Source organism: Salvia miltiorrhiza, chromosome 5, assembly GCF_028751815.1.
Source record: "Salvia miltiorrhiza cultivar Shanhuang (shh) chromosome 5, IMPLAD_Smil_shh, whole genome shotgun sequence".
Classification (NCBI taxonomy): Eukaryota; Viridiplantae; Streptophyta; class Magnoliopsida; order Lamiales; family Lamiaceae; genus Salvia; species Salvia miltiorrhiza.
In genome coordinates, this window is record NC_080391.1 from 46,232,983 (window position 1) to 46,258,940 (window position 25,958).

The 25,958-nt window shown below is 43.2% G+C and overlaps 1 protein-coding gene and 1 long non-coding RNA gene across 2 annotated transcripts; both read left to right on the forward strand.

Annotated features, from left to right (window-relative positions):
* The first annotated feature begins 9,073 nt into the window (after window positions 1-9,073).
* LOC131026008 (3-oxoacyl-[acyl-carrier-protein] synthase I, chloroplastic-like) lies at window positions 9,074-9,815 on the forward strand. The gene is made up of 2 exons (XM_057955788.1): window positions 9,074-9,295; window positions 9,381-9,815. Exons 1-2 carry the CDS (start codon window positions 9,134-9,136, stop codon window positions 9,813-9,815), a joined length of 597 nt encoding a protein of 198 aa, XP_057811771.1. The 5' UTR covers window positions 9,074-9,133.
* Window positions 9,816-10,399: 584 nt separating this feature from the next.
* On the forward strand, window positions 10,400-10,871 carry LOC131024589 (uncharacterized). Its single transcript, XR_009101941.1, has 3 exons — window positions 10,400-10,451; window positions 10,595-10,661; window positions 10,745-10,871. It is a non-coding gene; the product is annotated as an uncharacterized LOC131024589 (long non-coding RNA).
* The last annotated feature ends 15,087 nt before the right edge of the window (window positions 10,872-25,958 follow it).

Genomic DNA, 25,958 nt, shown 5'->3' on the forward strand with positions numbered 1-25,958 from the left:
CCAGACCATATTAATATAGTTTAATTTGATTTGATTTGATTTTCGATACTTTTCCTATATTCGATACTAATTAATACTACAATTTAGTTTAATTTACTAAAATCACAAAATCGTATTTTATGATTAATTTGGTTTAGTTTTAATCTCAAACAACACAGTAACCCGGCCAAACCGCGAACATTCCTACTAGAAATTCATATTCAGTACAAAATAAATAGAAGTTAACTATTTATACGTTATATCCTAAGTGGGAAGGAAGGCATATGAAATAAATCAGAAGTTAAAAATAAAATGTGGAGCATTGTGTGCGCATCTTCTTCTACTCAGCTGCTTACTCAATCAACAAACCCTCACAAATCACTTCCAACACAGCCATCGCACTCTAAGCTGTTCCTTACAACTTCAGGTGCAAACCAGTTTCATCATCATCATCATCTTTTTAACTAATTCCTAATATATATGTAGTTTATTTTCTTGTTTGATCAAGTTATGATGGTTGACTGTTTTGTGCAGCAAGACGTGGGAAGATTAAATCAATGCAGGCTTCTCCAAAGAGAGAAACCGATCCCAAGAAAAGGATAGTGATAACTGGAATGGGCATTGTTTCCGTTTTCGGAAGTGACATCGATACTTACTACAACAAACTGCTTGATGGAGTGAGCGGTATCACTCCCATCGACAGATTTGATACATCAAATTACTCTGTTAAGATCGCGGGTCAGATTCACGACTTCTCTTCCGAGGGATACATCAACGCCAAGGATGATCGTCGTCTCGATGATTGCTGGAGATATTGCTTGGTTGCAGGCAAAAAGGCTCTTGATGATGCTGCTCTTGGCAAAGAACGACTTGAAGATACAGCTGTGGGAATTAATTTATTTTGCATGCATGTTTGCTTTTAAAGTTTGAGATTTGGAAATTACTAATGAATTTTATTTTGTGGTGTAGATGGAGAAGACGAGAATGGGAGTGTTGGTGGGATCAGCAATGGGAGGCAACACGGTTTTCGGCAATGGAGTGGAAGACTTAGTTCAAAAGGGGCAGAAAAAGATGAGTCCATATTTCATCCCTTATTCAATAGCAAACATGGGGTCTGCATTGCTGGCTATAGATGCCGGTTTCATGGGGCCTACTTACTCCATTTCAACAGCTTGTGCTGAAAGATATTATGGACTAGATTATGATATATTTGATATATTCTAATAACACTTAATTAATTGGGAATTAGTTGGACTATTGGACCTATTAATTGGAGTAGGATTGACTTCCTTAGTAAGACAACTCTTTGGCCTATAAGAGAAGCCAACTCTTTGGCTTACAAGGTAAGCCAATCCTTTTGGCTTATAAGTATGAGTCTTAGTCTTACAAAAAAGAAGCTTTTGCTTGCAAAACACTAAGAGAGCACTATAGTTTCAATCGGAGATTTCCTAGCTGTCGAAGATTGATCGTGCACTTGGAATTGTTCCTGCATCGAATCGACATACACGTGGATACCTTAGTAGTGGATTAACGGCAAGAATCGAGACGCACGCTTACCACACAACGAGTAAGTTATTCCTTTCATTGTGTGCCTACACATGATGCATTTGTAAATCTAGATCTAATCCTTGAATGTATATTCTGCTGCGTATCATTATAATGATGTCAAGGATAACCAACAGTGGTATCAGAGCCCGGGGCTCGATTTACAATTGTGATTGTGTTCTAATTGTTTATGGATTAAATATGTTCAAAATCTGTTTTGAAATTGAAATTTTGAAATGGTTTTGGACGTTTCTGAAATTGGGTGAATATTGCCGGGCTATATTCGAACCTTCTTTGCTGGATCACTGCTGCTGCCATCGACCACCGCAGATGTAGAGGGCGTGGATGATTGACGAGGCGGCGCAGGTGGGTCGGGGCTTGCCGGTGCGCCGCGCCCGACCACTCGTCGCCGTCTGCGTCGCGCCTCGATTCAGAGACGCCGCTGTCCCTCTGCAACGCGTCCATAACGCGGGCTTGGAGTCCGGAAATGGAGGGTGGCTGATGGTGGAGGTCTTGCACGCCTCCGGGCGGTGAACGGCGACAGGGAGCTTCGAGCTCCTGCCGGAGTGGCTGAGGAACGGTGAGGACGCAGGCAAGCGTCTGGAGACGTCGCCGCTTACCTCCGACGCGCCTTCGAGCCGCGACCGGCGAGGATCTGTCCGACAAGGTCGCGAGACGTCGTCTGCATCGTGGCTTCGAGCGGCGGTGGCGTGGCTCCAGGGCTCCGGGCGTGGGGACGGGAAGGAGAAGGCGGCAGCAGGCTGCCGGGAAAAGGAAGCGGCTGCTGCTGCTGCCCTAGCTGCTGAATTGTGTATTTGGGCCAAGGGTTCTTGGGCTCTGGTCTGGGCCTGGTCCTGATGGGTTGCGAAAATTATTTAATGAAAGGGGCTGGGCCTTTATTTCATTTAAATGGCCCAGTTGGGCTGTAACAGACTTAAAAAAAAATCCTTTATTAATTTTGAATTAATAATTGAATCTCAATTTCAGATTAATTTATTAATTGGATTAATAAATTTAAATTATTGTTATTAATTTTGAATTAATAATAATAGAAATAAATTTATATTAATTTAGAATTAATATAAATTGATTAACCCATATTTAATTAGAGAATAAAATATTAATTTGATTAATGTGTTATTCGTAGAGTTTTTATGTCTTTATGTGATAAGCATGCTATTTGATTTTATGCTTATTATTTAACTATAGTAGTTAAAGACTGCATTTATCTTGGGTAGGCGGCGCCCAGTATATGTAGTCCGCTTTGCTATGTATGGGTAGGCGGCGCCCAATGTGTGTGGTCCGCATTTTATATGCCTGGGTAGGCGGCACCCAGTAATTGTTTTGCTATTTAATATTGGATATTAAATATAAGCAATTAGTATCACATACTAAATCCCCATTAAATATAAGTCTATGTGTAAAGCACAAAACATGTCATCCATCATAATTGTTTGAGTACCTAACCTTTTCGTCCAAGAGTATTTACATAAAATTGTATGCTCTAAATCGACAAGGCCAAGTCTCATTCATAGGTTGGCACCGTGTGATGGGGTTGACTTGCTTAAATTATTTTGGAACACAAAGCGACCAAGAATGATTTAAGGACGCAGATTAATTGGATTAATCAACCAAGAGTTGCAAAATTGTTGTTGCAATTGGCTTAGAGGCCTACTAAGTAATATTATTGTAGTCATCAGCAAAGCAGAGACTGCATAATATTGACTTGGATCTTGGACCACTAAGATTTATATGGATTATAAATTCGTGTTTTACGTTGGGGGCGTAAGATATGTTAAAATTAGTGGGAGCTAATCAATACGATAGCCCATTGTTTGATTAGTGATACAATGTGATCATAGTTTATTCTTTCTAATTTGCTTTTCTTTATTTATTGATCAGATAATATGTCAAATTTGTCACTGAAATGTTTGATAGAAACAAACAAGTTGACTGGGTCAAACTTCACGGATTGGCTCCGTTGCTTGCGTCTGGTCTTAAGGCTAGAGAAGATTGAGTATGTCTTGGACAACCCAATCACTATCATTCCTGACAAGCAATCTGCTGAGTATGCATCATTTGATGAGGCTGCTCACAAGAAGCATGTCGAGGATGCAACATCGGCACAATGTGTGATGTTGTCCTCTATGACTACGGAGTTACAGAGGCAACACGAACACATGTTCCCTTATGATATGCTGAAACACTTGAAGAGTATGTGTGCTTCAGAAGCTCAGACTATGGAGTATGAGACACTCCGAGATCTCTTTAAATGTAAGCTTCATGATGGGGGTCAAGTTTCTGATCATGTACTGAAGATGATCGGGTTGATTGAGAGGTTGGCATCGGTTGGAACGATGCTACCCGCTACTGTCTCTGTCAATCTGATTCTATAGTCTTTGTCTGCCTCATTTGAAAACTTCATTGTGAACTTCAATATGAACGGCACGAAGGCAAGCCTGCCTGAGCTTCATAACATGTTGAAGACCTATGAGTCTTCCACCTCTAAAGGCAAATCTGTGCTCATGATGAGCTCTACTGCCACGTCTTCCAAAAGGAAGTACAAGCAGAAGAAGACATTTGATGCTAGTTTGAAGCCTAAAGGTGGAGGGGCTCAGAAAAGACCGAAGTTGCCAAAGGATGAATGCCTATTCTATCATGAAAAAGGGCACTGGAAGAGAGACTGCCCGAAATACAAGGCACAAGGTGCATCGGGTATGAGCTCGGGTATGTTTGTCATTGAGATAAACATGTCTATTGATAATTCATAATCTTGGGTATTAGATACAGCTTGTGGCTCACACATTTGCAATAATGTGCAGGGCCTAAGTGAAACCAAGAAAGTGATGCCCGGGGAAGTCGATCTACGCGTGGGAAATGGAGCAAGAGTTGCTGCTAAACGCGTGGGGACTTATAGATTAGATCTTCCTTCGGGAAATAGACTTGTTTTAAGTAATTGTTACTTCGTTCCTTCTATTTCTAAGAATATTATTTCCATTCCGATGTTGGACATTGAAGGTTTTTCCTTCCATTTTGGAAACAGTCGATGCTCGTTTTCCCTTAATGGATTGTTTTATGGAAGTGCCTCTCTTTTGAATGGTTTATATTATCTTGAATGTGAAAGGAGTATTCTCAATGTACAAAACAAACGACCTAAGCTGAGTAATGCGAATAATACTACCTATCTTTGGCATTGTAGACTTGGTCATATCAATGAGAACATGATAGCGAGATTGAGAAAGTTAGACTATCTCAAATCATTTGACCTTGAGTCATATGGTGCTTGTGAATCCTGTCTCAAAGGTAAGATGACTAAGAAACCTTTTTCTGGGAAGGGGTTACGAGCCAAAGACTTGCTAGAATTGATTCACAGAGATGTGTGTGGACCGTTCCCAACAGAAGCAAGAGGTGGATATTCGTACTTCATAACTTTACTAATGATTTTTCGAGGTATGGATATGTGTATCTCATGAAGCACAAATCTGAGGCCTTTGAGAAATTTAAGGAGTTTAAGTTAGAAGTCGAGAAACAACTTGGGAAAAGTATAAAGGCTCTTCGATCAGATCGAGGACGAGAATACTTAAGCCATGAGTTTCTTGATTACTTAAAATCACATGGAATTCGGTCAGACTGGACTCCTCCGGGGACACCTCAAATGAATGGGGTATCCGAAAGGAGGAATCGAACATTATTAGATATGGTTCGATCCATGATGAGTTTTGCAAGTCTCCCTTTATTCCTTTGGGGTCATGCCTTACAGACCGCTGTTTATATCCTGAATAGAGTTCCTTCTAAATTAGTTGAGAAAACACCATATGAGTTATGGTGTGGCAAAAAGGTAAGTCTTAACCATATGCGAACCTGGGGATGTCCTGCTTTTGTTAAGAAAATGATGACTGATAAGTTGGAATCTAAAAGTGAGAAATGTTATTTTGTGGGATATCCTAAGGAAATAATTGGATATTATTTCTACATTCCCGGTGATCACAAGGTGATTGTTTCCCGGAATGTGACGTTTCTTGAAGACACCTTTGTCTCTAAGGAATAAGGTCACAATACGATAGAACTTGAAGAAATTCAAGAACAGCAAAATAACAATGAGGATGAAAACTTGTCTAATGGTGTGGACAAGAATTCAGTGGGAGTATTTGATGATCTATTGGGAAAGGGAATATCTCTTAGAGAGACACCTCAAGACAATGAGATGCATCAAAGACACGATGATACAATAGTTGTGTCACCACCACCTCAAGAAAATCTTGAGGATGTCCCTGAAAATTTTGAAACTGTTGAAACGTTCAACACAGAGGAACCTGCTCACATTCAGAATATACAACCCGAACAAACGCAAGAACAACTCCTTAGGCCTCATAGGAATCGTCGAGCACCTGAAAGACTTAATCTATTGGTTGAGAACCAAGATAATGGAGTTGATTCGGATGCTGATGAACCTACCTATATCGAAGCGGTGTCAGGCACCGACTCGGAGAAGTGGCTTGAAGCCTTAATTTCCGAAATGGACTCAATATACTTCAATCTAGTCTGGGAACTAGTTGATTTGCCAGATGGGAAATATCCCATAGGCTGCAAATGGATCTTCAAAAAGAAGAGAGATGCAGATGGCATAGTACGAACCTACAAGGCTAGGTTGGTGGCAAAGGGTTATAGTCAACGCGAGGGCATTGATTATGACGAAACCTTTTCACCAGTCGCAAAGATCAAGTCCATTAGGATTTTACTTGCTATAGCTGCATACTATAACTTTGACATTTGGCAAATGGATGTCAAAACCGCGTTTATCAATGGAGAACTTGAAGAGGAAGTCTATATGACTCAACCTGAAGGTTTTGTATCCAAAGAAAGGCCGAATGCGGTATGTAGGCTAAAGAAGTCCATTTATGGACTTAAGCAAGCTTCTAGGAGTTGGAATATTTGCTTTGACAGAGCCATCAAATCGTTTGATTTTGTAAGAAGCAAAGAGGATCCATGTGTTTATAGTAAACGCAAAGATGGGAATATTGTCTACCTTATCATATATGTTGATGACATTTTGATTATGGGTAGTGATCGTTCCATGATGCAATCCGTGAAAGAATGGTTGGCTAGCTCCTTCATGATGAAGGACCTGGGTGATGCTTCCTATATTCTTGGGATAAAGATCTATCGGGATAGACCTAATAGATTGTTGGGATTATCACAATCCACCTACATAGACAAATTGCTAAAGCGCTTCTCAATGGAAAATTCTAAGAAAGGATTTCTTCCTATGGGACATGGTATAATCTTGTCTAAGAAGGGTTGCCCTTCTAGTGACCAAGAGATTAAATACATGAAAAGGATCCCATATGCTTCTGCTATAGGATCGATAATGTATGCCATGACATCTACTAGGCCAGATGTGGCATATGCGCTTAGCATGACAGACAGATTTAAGCAAAATCCCGGTGAGGTACATTGGAGAACTGTCAAGACTATTCTAAAGTACCTTAGAAGGACTAAAGAATACTTCTTAGTCTATGGTGGACAGCCAGAGTTATCAGTTACTGGGTATACTGATGCTAGCTTCCAAACAGACCATGATGACTATAAGTCACAGTCTGGCTATGTCTTCATCCTCAATGGTGGAGCAGTTAGTTGGAATAGTTCCAAACAAAGCACTACTGCCGACTCCACCACCGAAGCCGAGTATATTGCTGCATCTGAAGCTACCAAGGAAGCTGTGGCTCTGTTAGAATTCGTGAAAGAACTGGGTGTCATTCCAAGTACCAATTGTGCAATACCGTTGTATTGTGACAACACTGGTGCAGTTGCGCAAGCAAATGAACCAAAACCCACGAATAGAAACAAGCACATTCCCCGTAGATATCATCTGATCAGAGAAATAATTGAAAGATGCGATGTGAAATTAGAAAGAGTACCCACTGATGATAACTTAGCCGATCCTTTCACCAAGTCGTTGTGTATAGCAAAACACAACAAACATTTTGAGAGCTTGGGTGTTAGACATGTTGGAAGTTGGCTTTAATTTAGTGGGAGTTTTGGTTTGAATGTCTTAGAAACAATTTGAATTGAGACATCCTTACCTGATCACATTTATATATGTTATTTGATTTCATGGGCTAGTGCATTTATTAGAATATTTGGTTTTATTGTTTGACTTTATTCTTTTATTTGTTCCCTTGAATTATCACTACTATTAATGATGTGAGACATTAATGGTTTGAGTGTAATTCTAAAGATGCCCTAACCAATGGTCATCAAGAATGGGATATTGATGACATGCAATAGGTTAGCATGTGGTCTGCATCATATTCTTAGAGAATGTAGTTGATCTCACAACTACGAGTAATTTGATTCTCGTGATGGACACATGGATATTTTGGAGAATATTGGTATACCCTGCTATTAAATCATTTGTTCTAGTGTCTATGATTTAATAGTGTATGGTAGTCCTTTGACTTGAGGTCAATACTCATTTTGTTTGTTGAGTGGTGTGCTTTGACCAAGTACAATGCTTGCACTCCATCAAAGGGGTAGATACGGCTTGTGTTGGGTACATCATGAGGCAAATGGAAATGGTAGTTGAGCCAAGAATAGGATTCATTCCTCGATTTGAATTTCGAGAGAACACTTCAAATTCTCTATATTATTTGGCCGTTAGTCATTGGCCAATGCAAAGATATATTCAATTAGAATAATTGAATATGATCGGAAGGGTCATTTAATAAAGATGAGATAAAATGATTGAGCTATTGGGATAGACACATGGCAGATCCTAGGCTCAATCGAGTGGTTCGTGAATGAAGAGATATTACATAAACTTCATATAAAGGTTTGTTTACAGAATCCACGTAAACGTTCTTCATATATCGAGTTCGCTACACAACGCAGTCTAGGAGTTTTGTGTAGACTTTAATTTGATTATCGTCGATAATGGAGGCCTAAAGGGTCACACTTTATGTGTATTGTTGATTCGCTCAAGGGTGCAAAGATAGTGCTTGGTGTTTAATCTAATGCTAGTCCAAGTGGGAGATTGAAAGATATTATGGACTAGATTAGGATATATTTGATATATTCTAATAACACTTAATTAATTGGGAATTAGTTGGACTATTGGACCTATTAATTGGAGTAGGATTGACTTCCTTAGTAAGACAACTCTTTGGCCTATAAGAGAAGCCAACTCTTTGGCTTACAAGGTAAGCCAATCCTTTTGGCTTATAAGTATGAGTCTTAGTCTTACAAGAAAGAAGCTTTTGCTTGCAAAACACTAAGAGAGCACTATAGTTTCAATCGGAGATTTCCTAGCTGTCGAAGATTGATCGTGCACTTGGAATTGTTCCTGCATCGAATCGACATACACGTGGATACCTTAGTAGTGGATTCACGGCAAGAATCGAGACGCACGCTTACCACACAACGAGTAAGTTATTCATTTCGTTGTGTGCCTATCTCTACACATGATGCATTTGTAAATCTAGATCTAATCCTTGAATGTATATTCCGCTGCGTATCATTAGAATGATGTCAAGGATAACCAACATGTGCTACTGCCAACCACTGCTTCATCGCTGCTGCAAACCACATCAGACGAGGCGAAGCAGATGTCATGATGGCCAGTGCATCGGATTCCGGAGTCACTCCAGCAGGAATCGGAGGCTGCGTAGCCTGCAGTGCCTTGTCTATGAGAAATGAGCAACCACACAAGGCGTCAAGGCCATGGGACATACACTGCGATGGTTTTATCATGGGAGAAGGTGCTGGAATCTTGGTATTTCACTACATCTTTATACTAAGTTACAACATTAATTAATAGTAGTATATATATATATGTCCAAATTGGAATAATTAATCAGATAATGGAGAGCATGGAGCACGCGATGAAAAGAGGGGCGAGGGTTTATGTAGAGTATTTGGGAGGTGCAGCTACCTGTGATGCTCATCACATCACGGATCCACACCCGGATGGGCTCGGCGTTGCGTCTTGCATGATCAAGAGCTTGAAAGATGCAGGAGTGGCTGCTGAAGAGGTTAACTATGTAAATGCTCATGCGACGTCAACCCGTGCTGGGGATCTGCCTGAGCTTAAAGCTATCAAGAAAGTCTTCAACAACACCTCTGAGTTGAAGATAAATGCCACCAAGGTCAAACTAACATTTATATTTACATTAAGGCTATTAATTAATAATATGGTAAGTACTGCATTTTTTGTGAAACCTGAAAACACTGCACTTAAGAAAAATGTAATTTTCACCTCGAAATTCAGGCGATACATTCATCCAGCAAGGTGATGCATTTATAATAGATCTCCGCAGTCAAATGACTAAAAATGGTTCTCCATTAATTCTCACAATAATAAGGATTCTCATTAAACCTTTTTCGGCCTGAGCTTAAAGCTATCAAGAAAGTCTTCAACAACACCTCTGAGTTGAAGATCAATGCCACCAAGGTCAAACTAACATTTATATTTACATTAAGGCTATTAATTAATAATATGGTAAGTACTGCATTCTTTGTGAAACCTGAAAACACTGCACTTAAGAAAAATGTAATTTTCACCTTGAAATTCAGGCGATACATTCATCCAGCAAGGTGATGCATTTATAATAGATCTCCACAGTCAAATGACTAAAAATGGTTCTCCATTAATTCTCACAATAATAAGGATTCTCATTAAACCTTTTTCGGCCTGAGCTTAAAGCTATCAAGAAAGTCTTCAACAACACCTCTGAGTTGAAGATCAATGCCACCAAGGTCAAACTAACATTTATATTTACATTAAGGCTATTAATTAATAATATGGTAAGTACTGCATTCTTTGTGAAACCTGAAAACACTGCACTTAAGAAAAATGTAATTTTCACCTCGAAATTCAGACGATCAAAGCAATCAATACTGGTTGGTTACATCCTACACTCAACCAAGATGTAAGCTTTTCTGCTAGTCATGTCATTAATTGTTTCCTAATTCAAAGTCATGTTAACTTATTAAACTTATGTGTAGGAGTTGAGTCATGTCAATAATTGTTTCCTAATTCAAAGTCATGTTAAGTAATTAAACTTATGTGTAGGAGTTGGAAGCTGAAGTGACCATCGACACTGTCCCAAATGTAAAGAAGCAGCATCAAGTGAATGTTGGTATGGAATGCTCAAACTATTTTGAATCAAAATATAGTTGTGTGGATGTGATGCTTATGATTCAGTGTCTAATTATATTGCAGCCATATCCAACTCATTTGGGTTTGGAGGCCATAATTCAGTTGTTGTCTTGGCACCCTTCAGCCTTTGAGAAGTTTCACTCGAAATCTAGTCCCACTATAGTGTTGGACTGATGTTAAAACATTTCCATGAAGCATATATGCAAATTCTAAATAACAAAAGTGACATTTTTTTTCTATAATCTTTTTAACATTATACTTACTTTTATTCTTGTGAAAACAAATTACTTCGGCTGAGATTAATCAAGAACAAATCTAATAGCTGCAATTGAAGATACAAAACCAGAAACAACAACAGAGAATTACGTGGTTCGATTCTTGCGAATCTATATCCACGGAGGGTCAATCGATCGTTTATTGATTATGAAGAACAACGCTAAGATACAAGAAACACTCAAGAAATCAAAACTGAAAAACTCTCCAAGAAACTCTCTTGTTTTTCAATCTCTCTCGAATTTTCCCTCTTGATCTTAAAACTATCTCTCTCTTGCTCAGATGTTACATTACATAGAAAGTAAAGTAAAAACCCTATCTATAAAGCTAACAAACTAAACAGCACGCAGCAGAGCTCAAAAGTTCTAACGGCTCTTTTCCAACTAACTAGAGCAGTTGGTTAGAACTTTTCCTGAACTAATAAAAGCGTAAATGCGACTTTCAAATTCTATTGTCAATATTAACAATCTCCACCTTGACATAGAATTCAAATCAATGAAACAATCATACGACTTCCCCTCAATCCAGCTCCATCACAGAGCTTCCCCACCAATGATCAACAGTTCACCACAGACACCAAATCAAGGCAGTGTCTAAGCTTTGCAACAGGTAATGACTTTGTCAACATGTCTGCGGCGTTTTCTTCTGTAGATACCTTCACCACTTTAACAGCTCCCTTGTTCACTTCATCTCTTACAAAATGAAGTCTCACATCTATATGTTTCGAGCGTTCATGAAATACTTGATGTTTCACCAAGTGTATGGCGCTCTGATTGTCACACTTTATTTCAACTGAATCTTGATTTATTCCCAGTTCAGAGATAATCCCTTTTAGCCATTTTGCTTCCTTCACAACTTCAGTCATAGCCATGTATTCTGCCTCGGTGGTGGACAAAGCTACCACAGACTGTAGTGTAGACTTCCAACTGATTGTTGTTCCATAAAGTGTGAAAACATAGCCCGTTTGTGACTTCTTGGAATCCAGATTGGCTGCATAATCAGCATTTACATACCCCATCAACGGATCTCCTTGGAAATCATCATTCCTTTTGAACATAATTCCCATATTCATAGCTCCCTTCATATATCTGAGTATCCACTTAAGAGCATCCCAGTGATATCTCCCTGGATCAGACATGTACCTGCTTGCAACACTTATAGCATAGGATAGATCCGGCCTAGTACATATCATGGTATACATAATACTCCCTACTACGTTTGCATAAGGGATTTTGTTCATCTCTATCCTATCATCATCATTTTGTGGCCTTTGAGTATCAGAAAGTTTCAGGTGTTGTCCAAGAGGAACTGACACAATTCTAGATTCATGCATATTAAACTTCCTTAACACCTTGTTAATATAATCATTTTGGGTTAACCACAGTAAGCCTCTATTCCTGTCTCTTCTAATGTCAATGCCAAGAATTCTTCTAGCCTCTCCTAAGAATTTCATTTCAAACTTATCTTGCAGTTTAGATTTTAAACTCTTAATTTCATTCGAGTTATTGCTAGCAATGAGCATATCATCAACATATAATAATAGATAAGACATATCAGATTCACTCATTCTCTTCATATAAACACAACTATCATATTGAGATTTCTCATAGCCTATATCATGCATATACTCATCAAACTTAAGGTACCATTGCCTAGATGCTTGTTTTAGACCATACAAAGATTTTTTAAGTAAGCAAACCTTTGTTTCATCACCTGGTAAGATGAAACCCTCAGGTTGTTGCATGTAGATGGTCTCATCAAGATCTCCATGGAGAAAAGCTGTTTTTACATCAAGCTGTTCCAGTTCCATGTTTCTCTGTGCCACCAAAGCTAAAACAAGTCTTATAGAACAATGTTTTACCACATGAGAGAATATTTCATTATAATCAACACCACTCCTTTGTGTAAAACCCCTGGCAACCAAACGAGCTTTGAATCTGATATGCTCTCCCTTTGCTGTCACTTCAATCTTCTTCTTGAAGATCCACTTACAACTAACAAGTTTCTGGTTCTTGGGCTTCTCCACCAGTATCCATGTTTTGTTGTTGGCTAATGAATGTAATTCATCCTGCATAGCCTTTAGCCATTTATCCTTTTCAGGACTGTTCATTGCTTCATTATATGTCTTTGGCTCAATATACTCTAGCTCTTCAGCAGTGCACAATGCATAATGCACAAGGTCAGCTTCTGCAAATCTTGCCGGTGGTTTTATGGTCCTCCTAACTCTGTCTCTGGTGAGCTGATAGCCCCTCAGATCTTGTCCTGCAGAGTCAGCCTGTTCTCCACTTGACTCTTCATCAAAATCAGTGTTATTCTCATGATTATTGACATCAAGCTCCACCTTAACCTGTGTCTGCACATTTTCTTTATTGACAGAAGCTTTTACCTCATTTGAGGTGGTTAGAAAAGGCATATTATTTTCATCAAAAATAACATCCCTGCTAATCACAATCTTATTGTTTCCAGGTTCAATACACCACAATCTATAACCTTTAACACCCTTTTGATAACCAATCATAACACATTTAATAGCTCTAGGATCAAGTTTATCTTGTTTTACATGAGTGACTCAACCCAAAACACCTAATGGATTGACTCGCAATCGTACGAGGTCGTCCTAGTGTAATAAGCTAACCCAAGTCGTCTCTCAAGGAAGGCTAAACAGGGCTATTGATCATGCTACGCACAGAAAACATGAAATAAACCTAAACACTCTAATCAGAAGTTTGGGTCTCACACTTTCTCTCCGATTAACTAATGCGTAATTAAAATAAAGCATATAAAGTTAACTAGGCAAAAGATAGAAAGCCAATAAGAATGCAAGAAGGCAAACAAAGCTAGGGTTCTAAACTAGCAATCTAGAAAGCAATCATCAATTCAACACCATAAACAACGATTATCTAGGCGAAATAACATATTAACATTTAATCAAATGAATGTTAAGCAAACACACACAATCAAAGAGAATTTCGCAAGCAACTCAACGACGAACTAACTAGAACATGGCATTTGAACATTAACGAAATCAACTAGAGTTTCCAACTCCAACACTAAACCAAACGATCATAAACTTGTAAACATCAAAGATTAATAACTACCTAGGCAAGAACTCAATCAAGCATAAGATTCGAATGCAAGAAAATCTTAATCTCCATAAAAGAAATCTCTAAATATTCATCAACAAGAAAGGAAAAGGGTAAACAATAGCAACAAACTACGAATCACGTAGATTATCTAAACTCAACAACAATTATCTCCAATCATCATATTAATCAAAACACAAAATAAAGATTCAAATAAACCAAAGGATTTAGAAAACCAAGAGAATCTAGAATCAACAACAATGAACTTCAATCTTCACATTCATCAAATACATAAAACACAAAACTCAATTAACCAAAAGATTCATAAAACCAAGAGAATATAGAATCAACAACAATAATCTTCAATCATCATATTCATTAAAGACAAGAAACAAAGACTTAAATAACCAAGGGATTCATAAACAAAGAGAATCAAAGGGAGTTCTTACAAAACATAGCAATCCAAGGAAAACCAATCCGATGAAGTGTTAATTGACATCCAAAGCAATCCAATGAATCCAAGATTGAAAGTAAGTGTTGTGGAACTCTAAAAACCTTAAGAAAGAGGTGAAAATCGCCTCTTGGAGGCTGCTGGGTTCGAGAAGTGATTAATAAAACCCTAAAAATGGGTTTTTATACTAAAAACCGTAACTGCCGAAAATTAACAGCGGCGGCGGCCGCCGTGAGACGGCGGCGCCGTGGACGGCGGCCGCCGTGGCACGGCGCCGCCGTGATGCCCTTTCGCAGAAACTCCCAAAAACGTGCACGGCCCGCGCCGTGGGGCTGCGGCGCCGTCTGGACGGCGGCCGCCGTGGCGCGGCGGCGGCCGTAGGTTGTCTTCGAATTTTGCTTCAATCTATGCTGAAAAACTTGACAACTCTCGAATCCTGCACCTGACAACAGTATACCAAAAAGGTCATCGAGCACGTGAAAAATAAGGCAAAGAGGAATAAAACATGCTCGAAAACACGGTAGAACACTAGCAAGCACCGCCCAAAAACGAGGTAAACAACCCCCCCACACTTAAATCCTTGCTTGTCCTCAAGCCACAAACACACAATCGAAAGAAAACCCACAGGCGATTCTTCTTACCAATCAAACTCAAACCAATCCAAGCCCTTCAAGAAATCAATGTCCCGCAATCAAGTGTTCAAAGCTAAGATTTAAAAGTGCAACAACGAGGTGATACAACTCAATCCGATCAGACCCAGTTCTCCGCTAAGGGTGAATTTCCTAATGCAATTCCCTTTACAATCATGTCTCATTCCTTTTCATATTCTTTCACTATTCGCATTACGCTTCTCTTCTTTTTTTTTTTTTTTTTTTTTTTGGGTTAAGTTATTTTCGCTCTTAATAGATGGGCCATACTTCACGAGATTTCACTTTTGGAGGTGATCCAAAATGTTCTCGTGTGGTTTCCCATGCTCATAATGAAATCATTAGAGGAGCAGAGACCCAGACTATCAGAAGCTCAACAACCAACCAAACATTTCACAACAGAGACAGATATTAGGAAATTGCACTGAAAACACTCCCCTTAGCATCTACCGGACAAATCACGTCAAGAGTTGCTCATCAGGGTGTTGCACCAAAACCTTAAACTTATTACACTTCATAGGGAGCAAATCAATCAAGAAAAACGAGGACACAATCCAAACAGACACAATCCAGAATCGCCAATAAGTCACCATCAATCATGTGAAGTACTTAAAAGAAACAGGCAAGAAGAAAAAGGAAGGGGACCATTCGCCCCAAGACAAACAACCAGGACAACAAAACCAAGCATGCAACGAATTGATAAAGCATCATAAACCGCATGCGGCACAACCAACAACATAACCAAGACAGGACCATAAGACCCCTACAACGAAAAATAACGGCCCTCCCCCACACAGAAAAACTTGCACTGTCCTCAGGGCATGAAAAGGATAAAGTTAGAGAAAGTCCCTGAATAGGAGTGCAATCAACACGGCGACGGCGGTAGAGAGAGCGGCGACCGAGAGCCTGTAAACCAAACAACCACAAAACCCACAAGAAAAAAAAAAAAAAAAAAAAAAAACAGCAGAAAAGCAAGAAAGAAAATAAAGACAAAACAAAAATGTACAAAGGTGGGTAAGAGGATGCTCAGTAGGGGCCCCGAGGGGGGCCCGGGGGGTGCCGGAACTGGTCCTGGTTCTGCAAAGAGAAGGAGGCCCACTGTCTCTCTAAGTCGGCGAGGTAGTAGTTCGTGTCAGTGAGGCCCTGGTTGGCGTCGGTGAGGCCCTGATTGTATTGGGCAAACCGAGCATCATAAGACGACACCTGTTCACGCAAGCGCGTGACTTCTCCGCCAATGGTGTTCACACGGCCGTAGACGTCGCCCAACTGTGCATGCATGGGTGTCACATAGCCACCAAGATGGTCCAGATGACCATAAATGTCGTCGATCCGAGCATAGATGCCGTCCACCGAGTCCTCCACTGAATCAAAACGGGAGGAGACCTCCTGGCGGAACTGGCCAAAGGACTCGTCAAAATGGGCCTGAAACTGCTGAAAGGCATTGGAGGGGCCCGCCTCAGGATCATAAACGAAAGCAGGTGGTGGGGCAGGTTCGTCGTACTCCTCCTCATCATCTTCCTCATCATTGTCATCTATGACCTGGCGCACCGAGGATGACGTGCCCTCGCCCCGTTGGAGTTGCTGCAAAACGGAACGGACATTGTGGCGTTTGGACTGTGGAATGATGGTGAAGTCTTTGGCCACAAAAGTCTTGAGCTCAGAGTGATCAATCGCCCTTGTCTCAGCGGCGCTTAGGTGTGAGGGAACCTGGTTCGGCGTGAAGAGGCCGAAATGGAGGGCCAGGGCGGTGGAGATGGGGCTCAGAGAAGGCTTGAAACCCCCATACCGGGCCATGCTGTGAAGCTGGTTCCAAATGATGGTCGTGGCGTCAATCTTCTTCTTCCGCTTTGCACACCATAGCATGTATAATTCAGTCTCATTGACCTTGTTGGCTTGCTCCTTGCCCAGAATGCAGAATGACACGAATTTGTGGAGCACGCCGATGTCGGCGTCAATGAGTTGGTTGCTCGGGGCACCTTGGCCGGTCCAAGTGGGCAATCCAGTCAGTTCTTTCCAAGCCTTAGCCGGCACCCACGTATCCGGGAATCCCTTCACTCGCTTCGGGTGAAACCCAAAGGCGTCACTCATAATCCGGTAGGTGACGACGCATGGCGTATTGAGCATACGGCAATGGAGCTGGGACTTGTCTGCGGTCATGTTGAGTGTGCAAAGGAACTCCAAGTGCAATGGAAGCAAACCCGGCGGCGTGGTTTGGGAAAACTTGTAGAGTCCCAAACTCTTCAAATGTACCGTGACGTCTTGGTCGAGTTGCGCCCTTCGGAGCAGGGGCCAATCGAGACATCGAGGCTGAGTCACCTTCTTCCCTTTAAGGGCCTTCCATCGAGTGCCCTCCCAGTCTTCAAAAATAGCAAAAGGAGCATTATAGACATGCCGGATGTCCTTCGGTGGCGAGGGAGGGCGGTGAATCGGCGAGGCCGGCTGCCGGCTAGAAGAGGCCGGCTGGCGTCTGGAAGAGGCCGGCTGGCGGCTGGAAGAGGCCGGCTGGCGGCTAGGAGAGGCTTGAGGGCTAGGCGGGGCCTCATCTTCGCTTTCGTCGACGACGAGGGGGCGGCGGTGCTTGTAGGTGGTGAGAGGTGCCATGGGAAGAGCCGGAAGTAGACTGCGGCGGCTGTGCTGATGGCGGGGGCGGTGGAGACAGCGGTGGCCGTGGGATACGGCGGCGGCCGTGAGCACGGCGGCGGGCGTAAGCGGCGGGAGGAGAAAGGCTGGTCTGCTCTGCGTCGGCGGCTACGTACTGAAAACGGCGGTGGCTGCAGGGGTGTGGGTGATGGAGGTTTTTAAAGGTGGAGACGGGCTGGTGGGGGGTGGTGGCGGAGGTTGGTGTGCTGTGGTTGGCGGTGGGGAGTGGTGGTGGTGACGGCGGGTGGTGGCGTGGTGTTTATGGAGGTTGGTGTGAAGGTGGAGAAAAGGAGGTTGGAGGTGGTGGACGGTGGTGGTCGGATGTGGGTGGTCGAGGTGGTGGGGCGGCGATTATTGAGAAACGGAGAGAGAGATAGGGAGGGAGGCGGGAAGGTGGGGGGAGGCAGCTAGGGTTGGGTTCTTTTAAAGGGTGGGGACGGGCCGGGCTGGGCTTAGCGGGCTGGGCTGGGGGTGACGGCGGCCGCCGTGGGACGGCGCCGCCGTGCACCCCCTTCGGGGTTTTTGTGTAAAGAGCTGGTGAAAAAAGGTGGCTGCGCCCGCCGTGAGGCGGCGGCGCCGTGCACGGCGGCCGCCGTGAGACGGCGCCGCCGTCCCCCCTTTCGGCGTTTTGTGTAGATTTTGAAGATTTTGGTGGCAGCAATTGGCGGCGCCCGCCGTGTGGCGGCGGCGGCCGTGTGCGGCGGCCGCCGTGAGACGGCGCCGCCGTCCCTCCCCTTCGGCTTTTTGCTGAATTCAGCCAGAATTACACTCTTTGGGCTCGGGGACAGTCCGGTACGCCTATTTCCTGCAGCACCACAAAAGAACACCAATGAAAACCCAACTAACACCGGCAACAACAGGAAACAACACCTCAAGGACTCACTCCACACAAAACAAAAAGGAAAAGAGAAAAGAAGAAACGTGGGTTGCCTCCCACGAAGCGCTCTAGTTAAGGTCGAGAGCTCGACGGTATTAAGCTTGTCAAAACAAAGGGTCGTGGAGTGCTTGGGACTCCACTACGGCGGTAGCCACTTCATGCTCCAAGTAGGGCTTCACTCTATGCCCATTGACGGTAAACGTCTCTTCGTTGTTCTCCTTGCTTAAGATCACAGCGCCATGAGGGAGAATCTCCTTAAGAATGAAAGGGCCACTCCAACGAGACTTGAGCTTGCCCGGGAAAAGTTTCAACCTTGAGTTGAACAAAAGAACTTTCATTCCGGGTTGGAGATTCTTTGGCACAATACGGCTATCATGCAACCTCTTGACCTTGTCTTTGTAGATCCTTTCATTCTCGTACGCCTCGTTGCGCAATTCATCGAGTTCTTCCATTTGCAAGGCTCTGTGCTTCCCCGCGGTAGTAATGTCGCAATTGGTGGCCTTGATTGCCCAATAAGCTCGGTGCTCAACCTCCACCGGTAAGTGGCATGCTTTACCGTAGACAAGGCGGTAGGGGCTCATTCCCAGGACTCCTTTGAAGGCGGTGCGATACGCCCACAAGGCATCATTGAGCTTAAGAGACCAATCCTTACGCGAGGGTTGGACAGTCTTTTCCAGTATGCCCTTGATTTGCCGATTACTTGTTTCGGCTTGGCCCGAGGTTTGAGGATGATAAGGTGTGGCCACCTTGTGAGTGATGCCGTTTTTCCTCATAAGCTTCTCAAAAAGCTTGTTGCAGAAGTGTTTGCCTCCATCACTGATTATGGCCTTGGGAAATCCAAATCTACATAATATGTTCTCCTGCACAAACTTCAAGACGACATTAGCATCACATGTCCTTGTGGGGATGGCTTCAACCCACTTGGACACATAATCAACGGCAAGCAAGATATATTCAAAACCGTAATACATAGGGAAGGGGCCCATGAAATCTATGCCCCACACATCAAAAATCTCCACAATAAGAATGTTCGTGAGGGGCATTTCATTCCTGCGCCCAATTGTCCCAACTCTTTGGCACCGATCACAAGCAAGGAAAAAAGAATGAGCATCTTTAAAAAGGGTTGGCCAAAACAAACCGGATTGGAGGACCTTATGAGCCGTCTTTTGTCCACCAAAATGCCCACCACAATGGGCTTCATGGCAAAGCTTCAACACTTGTCGTTGCTCCATATCCGGGATGCATCTCCGAATCACCTCGTCCTTTCCCAACTTGAAAAGGTAAGGATCTTCCCAATAGTATTGCCTGCACGTAGCCAAAAACCTTTTCCTCTCTTGGGATGTTAGATCGGGCTTAATTCCCCACAAGCAAGGTAGTTGACAATATCAGCAAACCAAGGCACAGAGGCAATTTCATAAGTATGCTCAAACGGAAAAGACTCATGTATGACATCTTGACTCGATTCAACCACTTTATGCTCAAGTCTAGACAAGTGATCGGCAACAGAGTTTTCACTGCCCTTCCTATCCTTAATCTCAAGATCAAATTCTTGCAATAATAAAATCCAACGGATAAGACGTGGCTTAGCTTGGGACTTAGTCAACAAGTACCTTAGAGCCGCATGATCACTATGGACAATTACTTTAGAGCCTATGATATAAGCACGAAACTTGTCTAAAGCAAAAACCACAGCAAGCAACTCTTTCTCAGTGGTAGTGTAATTCACTTGTGCACTATTCAAAGTCAAGCTAGCATAGTAAATCACACGCAACATTTTGTCAAAACGTTGACCAAGAACGGCCCCCACAGCGGAGTTTGAAGCATCACACATAATCTCAAAAGGCAAAGACCAATTAGGTGCAACAACAACAGGTGCAGTGCTCAACTTAAGCTTCAGCAATTCAAAAGCATGCATGCACGTTTCATCAAAATCAAAATCCACATCTTGGGCAAGCAGACGACATAAAGGTTGGGTAATCTTAGAGAAATCCTTAATGAAACGCCGGTAAAACCCGGCATGACCTAGGAAACTCCTAATGCCTTTCACATCGATTGGTGGTGGTAATTTTTCAATCACCTCCACCTTAGCCCTATCAACCTCTATGCCATCTTTTGACACAACGTGGCCAAGAACGATGCCACTAGTCACCATGAAGTGACTCTTTTCCCAGCTAAGAGTTAACCCACTCTCTATACACCTTTTTAACACCAAGTTAATTTTGCCCAAGCAATCGCTAAACGAATTACCAAACACGGAAAAATCATCCATAAAAATTTCAACAAAATCACCTATCATTTCCGCGAAGATCGACATCATGCACCGTTGGAAGGTCCCCGGTGCATTGCACAGCCCAAATGGCATCCTCTTCCACGCAAAGGTACCAAAAGGGGTGGTGAATGCCGTCTTGTCCTGGTCCTCCGGCGCGATTGCTATTTGATAATAACCTGACAAACCATCAAGGAAACAGTAAAAATCATGGCCAGCTAAACGATCCAACATTTGATCAATGAAAGGAAGCGGAAAATGATCCTTTTTTGTGACGGCATTTAGCTTCCTGTAATCGATACACATACGCCAACCCGTGACCGGACGGGTCGGCACCAATTCCTTGTTGTCATTGAGGATCACCGTGATTCCTCCTTTTTTGGGCACCACATGCACCGGGCTTACCCACTCACTATCGGCGATAGGGTAAATGATCCCTTCCGCTAATAGTTTGAGCACCTCCTTGCGTACTACCTCCATGAGGACGGGGTTGAGCCTTCGTTGACCATCCCTCTTAGGTGTTGCTCCATCCTCGAGGTGAATCCGATGCATGCATGTGGCGGGGCTAATGCCACTGATATCGGCAAGGCCCCAACCAAATGCCAACTTGTTGCTCCTTAGCACTTCCATCAACGCCATTTCTTGCTCATGCGTGAGCTCGGCGGATATTATCACGGGCTTCTCCTCTCCTTCTTCCAGGTACACGTATTTGAGATGCTTTGGGAGATCCTTCAGTTCCAATTTGGGCTTTTTGCATTTCGTGGCATCTTCAAGCACCACAGGCTCATCAATGGGGAGTTTGTCTCTTCGTTCTCTCTCTCTTTCCTCGGCTTCCCGAGCAAACTCCTCCATGTCCGCCGATCCTGCAAAGACCTCCACTATCTCTTGTTTCTGCACATAAACCATCTCGGCGAGGCCATCAATAGCATCTATATAAGAGCATTCATTAGTGAAAGAAGATGATGGCAAAGCGCGACTATGATGCACGGAAAAAGACACGGACTCTCCTAACACGGTCATTTTTATTGTTCCATTTTTCACATCAATCAACGTGTTAGTGGTGGCCATGAATGGTCTTCCTAGCACTAAAGTGTGTTCCTTGCCATTCTCATGAACTTCTCCTATCTCAAGCACAACAAAATCGACAGGCACAATCAAACCACCCACTTTAACTAGGATATCCTCAATAACCCCGCGAGGGTATCTAACTGATCTATCTGCCAATTGTAAGCACATTCGAGTGGGTTTTAAATCGCCTAACTCTAGTTGCTTAAAAATAGAGTACGGCATCAAATTAATCCCTGCCCCCAAATCAAGCATACCCGAGGCCTCCTTACCGTTCCCCAAAACAATATTGATAACAAAACTACCTGGATCTCGTTGCTTGGGTGGCAAGGGCTGCTGCATGATGGAATTGGCAACCTCGGACACAAGGATCTTCTCGTTGTCAACAAACTTCCTCTTCTTGGACGCCAGCTCCTTGAAGAACTTCACGTAAGCCGGGACATTTCTGATCACGTCCAGAAGTGGCAGGTTCACGTTCACCTTTGCCAACATGTTGTAGAAATCGGTGAACTGTTGGTCCAGCTTTTCATTCTTCAACCGGCTTGGGTAAGGAACCGGTGGCTTGTATGGCTGGGCGGCCTTGTGGAGCTTCACTTCGGGCTCTTTCTCTTTCTCCTTCTCCTCCTCTCTTGGCTACAGCGGCTCCTTTACTTGCTCTTCCATGTGAGCTTCTTTGGGGGGTTCTTCTACAGGGGCTTCCACTTTGTTGTTCACCACCTTCCCATTGCGTAAAACAGTAACTGCTTGGGCTTGGTGGGGCTGCAATCCTTGTCCATGTAGCTTCCCTGGTTGTTGCTGCTGCTGCATCTGATTCAATGTCCCAGAGAGTTGCCCAACGGTTGTCTCGAGACGCTTGATTGTAGCCGACTGGGACTCCATGCTCTGCTTTGTCATCTCCATAAATGATTGCATGGTGTCCTCGAGAGACGGTTTCTGTGGTTGGGCTTGCTTCTGAAACTGCTGGGCCGCATTCTGGTATTGCTGCTGCTGCTGAAAGTTCCCTTGCTGCTGCTGCTGGAAGTTCCCTTGCTGCATAGGGAACTGTTGATACTGCTGATACTGCGGGGGCTGCTGCTGCTGCTGATAAGCTTGCGGGTAGTTCTGCTGCTGAGGAAAGGGGAACTGCTGCTGAAGTGGGTAAAACTGCTGCTGATTCTGATACCCAAATTGCTGAGGAGGGCGGCGGAATTGATTGCCTTGATTTGGTCCCGACCCTTGGCCAGGCGCTTGGTTCCTCCATCCAGAATTCTGCTGAGTTCTCCACCCCGAGTTGGGATTCTGTTGCCCTTGATTAAACATGGGCCTCTGTTCAAATTGAGGTCTCCCCTGGTATCCCTGGGCAGCATAGACCTCTGCTTCCCCTCCAGGTGTGAACTCCCCCATTCGGTGGCACTCGTTGGTTCCGTGGCTAAAATCGCCACATATGCCACATCCTTCTGCTGGCGGCGCCTGAGCTGGTGGTGCTTGAGCTGGCGGTGGTTGAACGGTTTGAGGCTCCACCTGATTCATTCTTAAATGCTGAACTTGCCTCATCATGTCCGCTACTTGCTTCTGCAGCTCATTGTTTGGGGCTACAGCATTGGCTTCGATCCTCCTTCCTCTGACTGATTTTTGTTGAGAACTCGCGGCAAGAGTGTTGAAGATCTCCTTAAGCTGATCAGCTGTCTTTCGGGCAATGTTGCCCCCAGCGGTACTATCCACCATAAACTGTGCCGTCTGAATCAATCCATCATAGAAGAACTGCATCAACATGACGGGGGCCAACTGGTGCTGCGGGCACTGGCGGAGAAGCTCTTGGAATCTCTCCCAAGCCTCGTGAAGGGGCTCGTCAGCTCCTTGCATGAAGTTCATTATCTGTGTCCTAATCTCTTGCGTCTTGTGATTAGGGTAGTATTTGAGCATGAACTTCTCACTCGCCTCTGCCCATGTGGTGATGGAGTTTGGTGGCAAGGATAGTAACCACGTTCTAGCCCGGTCCTTGAGTGCATAAGGTAAGCACTTGAGTCTCAACTGATCCTCGGTGAGCTCCAGTAGTGGGAAGGTCTGCACTTGAGTGCAGAAGTCACGGATGAACTGTAAGGCGTCCTCACTCGGCATCACATAAAAGAGCGGCAACAGGTTTGAATCGTTGGGCTTCAGATTGTAATTCCGGACTGCCGTGGGGAGCACTATCGCTGACGTGCTGGTGGTTCCAATGACTGGCCTGGAAAAATCTCCCATGTACTGGACATTCTGCTCCGCCATTGCTTCTTGGTCAAGATTGGGCCGAGCTTCTTTTTCTTCTTCTGAGTGCTCTGTAAGCGTCTCCTCAATGGCTTCCAGGATGGGATTGGTAGCAATTCTCTCTTCACGGTCTCCCTCTCGAGACTGTGATTCCACAAGGGTTCTCGAACTGGACTCAGACTCCTCCTCCAGGCTTAAAGGGACCTCACGAGGTCGGTGAATATTGTCGTAGTAAGGTGCAAGCTTCCTCTTCAAGCTTCTGCGTCCTTGCATACACAACACGAACAAACAAATCAAACGCACCGGAGGGAGAAAATAACCGAGTCAAAAGAAAGAAACAAAAATAAACACGGAAACAATGCAACACAATCAAATGCCTAAGCCTTTCCCGGCAACGGCGCCAAAATTTGACTCAACCCAAAACACCTAATGGATTGACTCGCAATCGTACGAGGTCGTCCTAGTGTAATAAGCTAACCCAAGTCGTCTCTCAAGGAAGGCTAAACAGGGCTATTGATCATGCTACGCACAGAAAACATGAAATAAACCTAAACACTCTAATCAGAAGTTTGGGTCTCACACTTTCTCTCCGATTAACTAATGCGTAATTAAAATAAAGCATATAAAGTTAACTAGGCAAAAGATAGAAAGCCAATAAGAATGCAAGAAGGCAAACAAAGCTAGGGTTCTAAACTAGCAATCTAGAAAGCAATCATCAATTCAACACCATAAACAACGATTATCTAGGCGAAATAACATATTAACATTTAATCAAATGAATGTTAAGCAAACACACACAATCAAAGAGAATTTCGCAAGCAACTCAACGACGAACTAACTAGAACATGACATTTGAACATTAACGAAATCAACTAGAGTTTCCAACTCCAACACTAAACCAAACGATCATAAACTTGTAAACATCAAAGATTAATAACTACCTAGGCAAGAACTCAATCAAGCATAAGATTCGAATGCAAGAAAATCTTAATCTCCATAAAAGAAATCTCTAAATATTCATCAACAAGAAAGGAAAAGGGTAAACAATAGCAACAAACTACGAATCACGTAGATTATCTAAACTCAACAACAATTATCTCCAATCATCATATTAATCAAAACACAAAATAAAGATTCAAATAAACCAAAGGATTTAGAAAACCAAGAGAATCTAGAATCAACAACAATGAACTTCAATCTTCACATTCATCAAATACATAAAACACAAAACTCAATTAACCAAAAGATTCATAAAACCAAGAGAATATAGAATCAACAACAATAATCTTCAATCATCATATTCATTAAAGACAAGAAACAAAGACTTAAATAACCAAGGGATTCATAAACAAAGAGAATCAAAGGGAGTTCTTACAAAACATAACAATCCAAGGAAAACCAATCCGATGAAGTGTTAATTGACATCCAAAGCAATCCAATGAATCCAAGATTGAAAGTAAGTGTTGTGGAACTCTAAAAACCTTAAGAAAGAGGTGAAAATCGCCTCTTGGAGGCTGCTGGGTTCGAGAAGTGATTAATAAAACCCTAAAAATGGGTTTTTATACTAAAAACCGTAACTGCCGAAAATTAACAGCGGCGGCGGCCGCCGTGAGACGGCGGCGCCGTGGACGGCGGCCGCCGTGGCACGGCGCCGCCGTGATGCCCTTTCGCAGAAACTCCCAAAAACGTGCACGGCCCGCGCCGTGGGGCTGCGGCGCCGTCTGGACGGCGGCCGCCGTGGCGCGGCGGCGG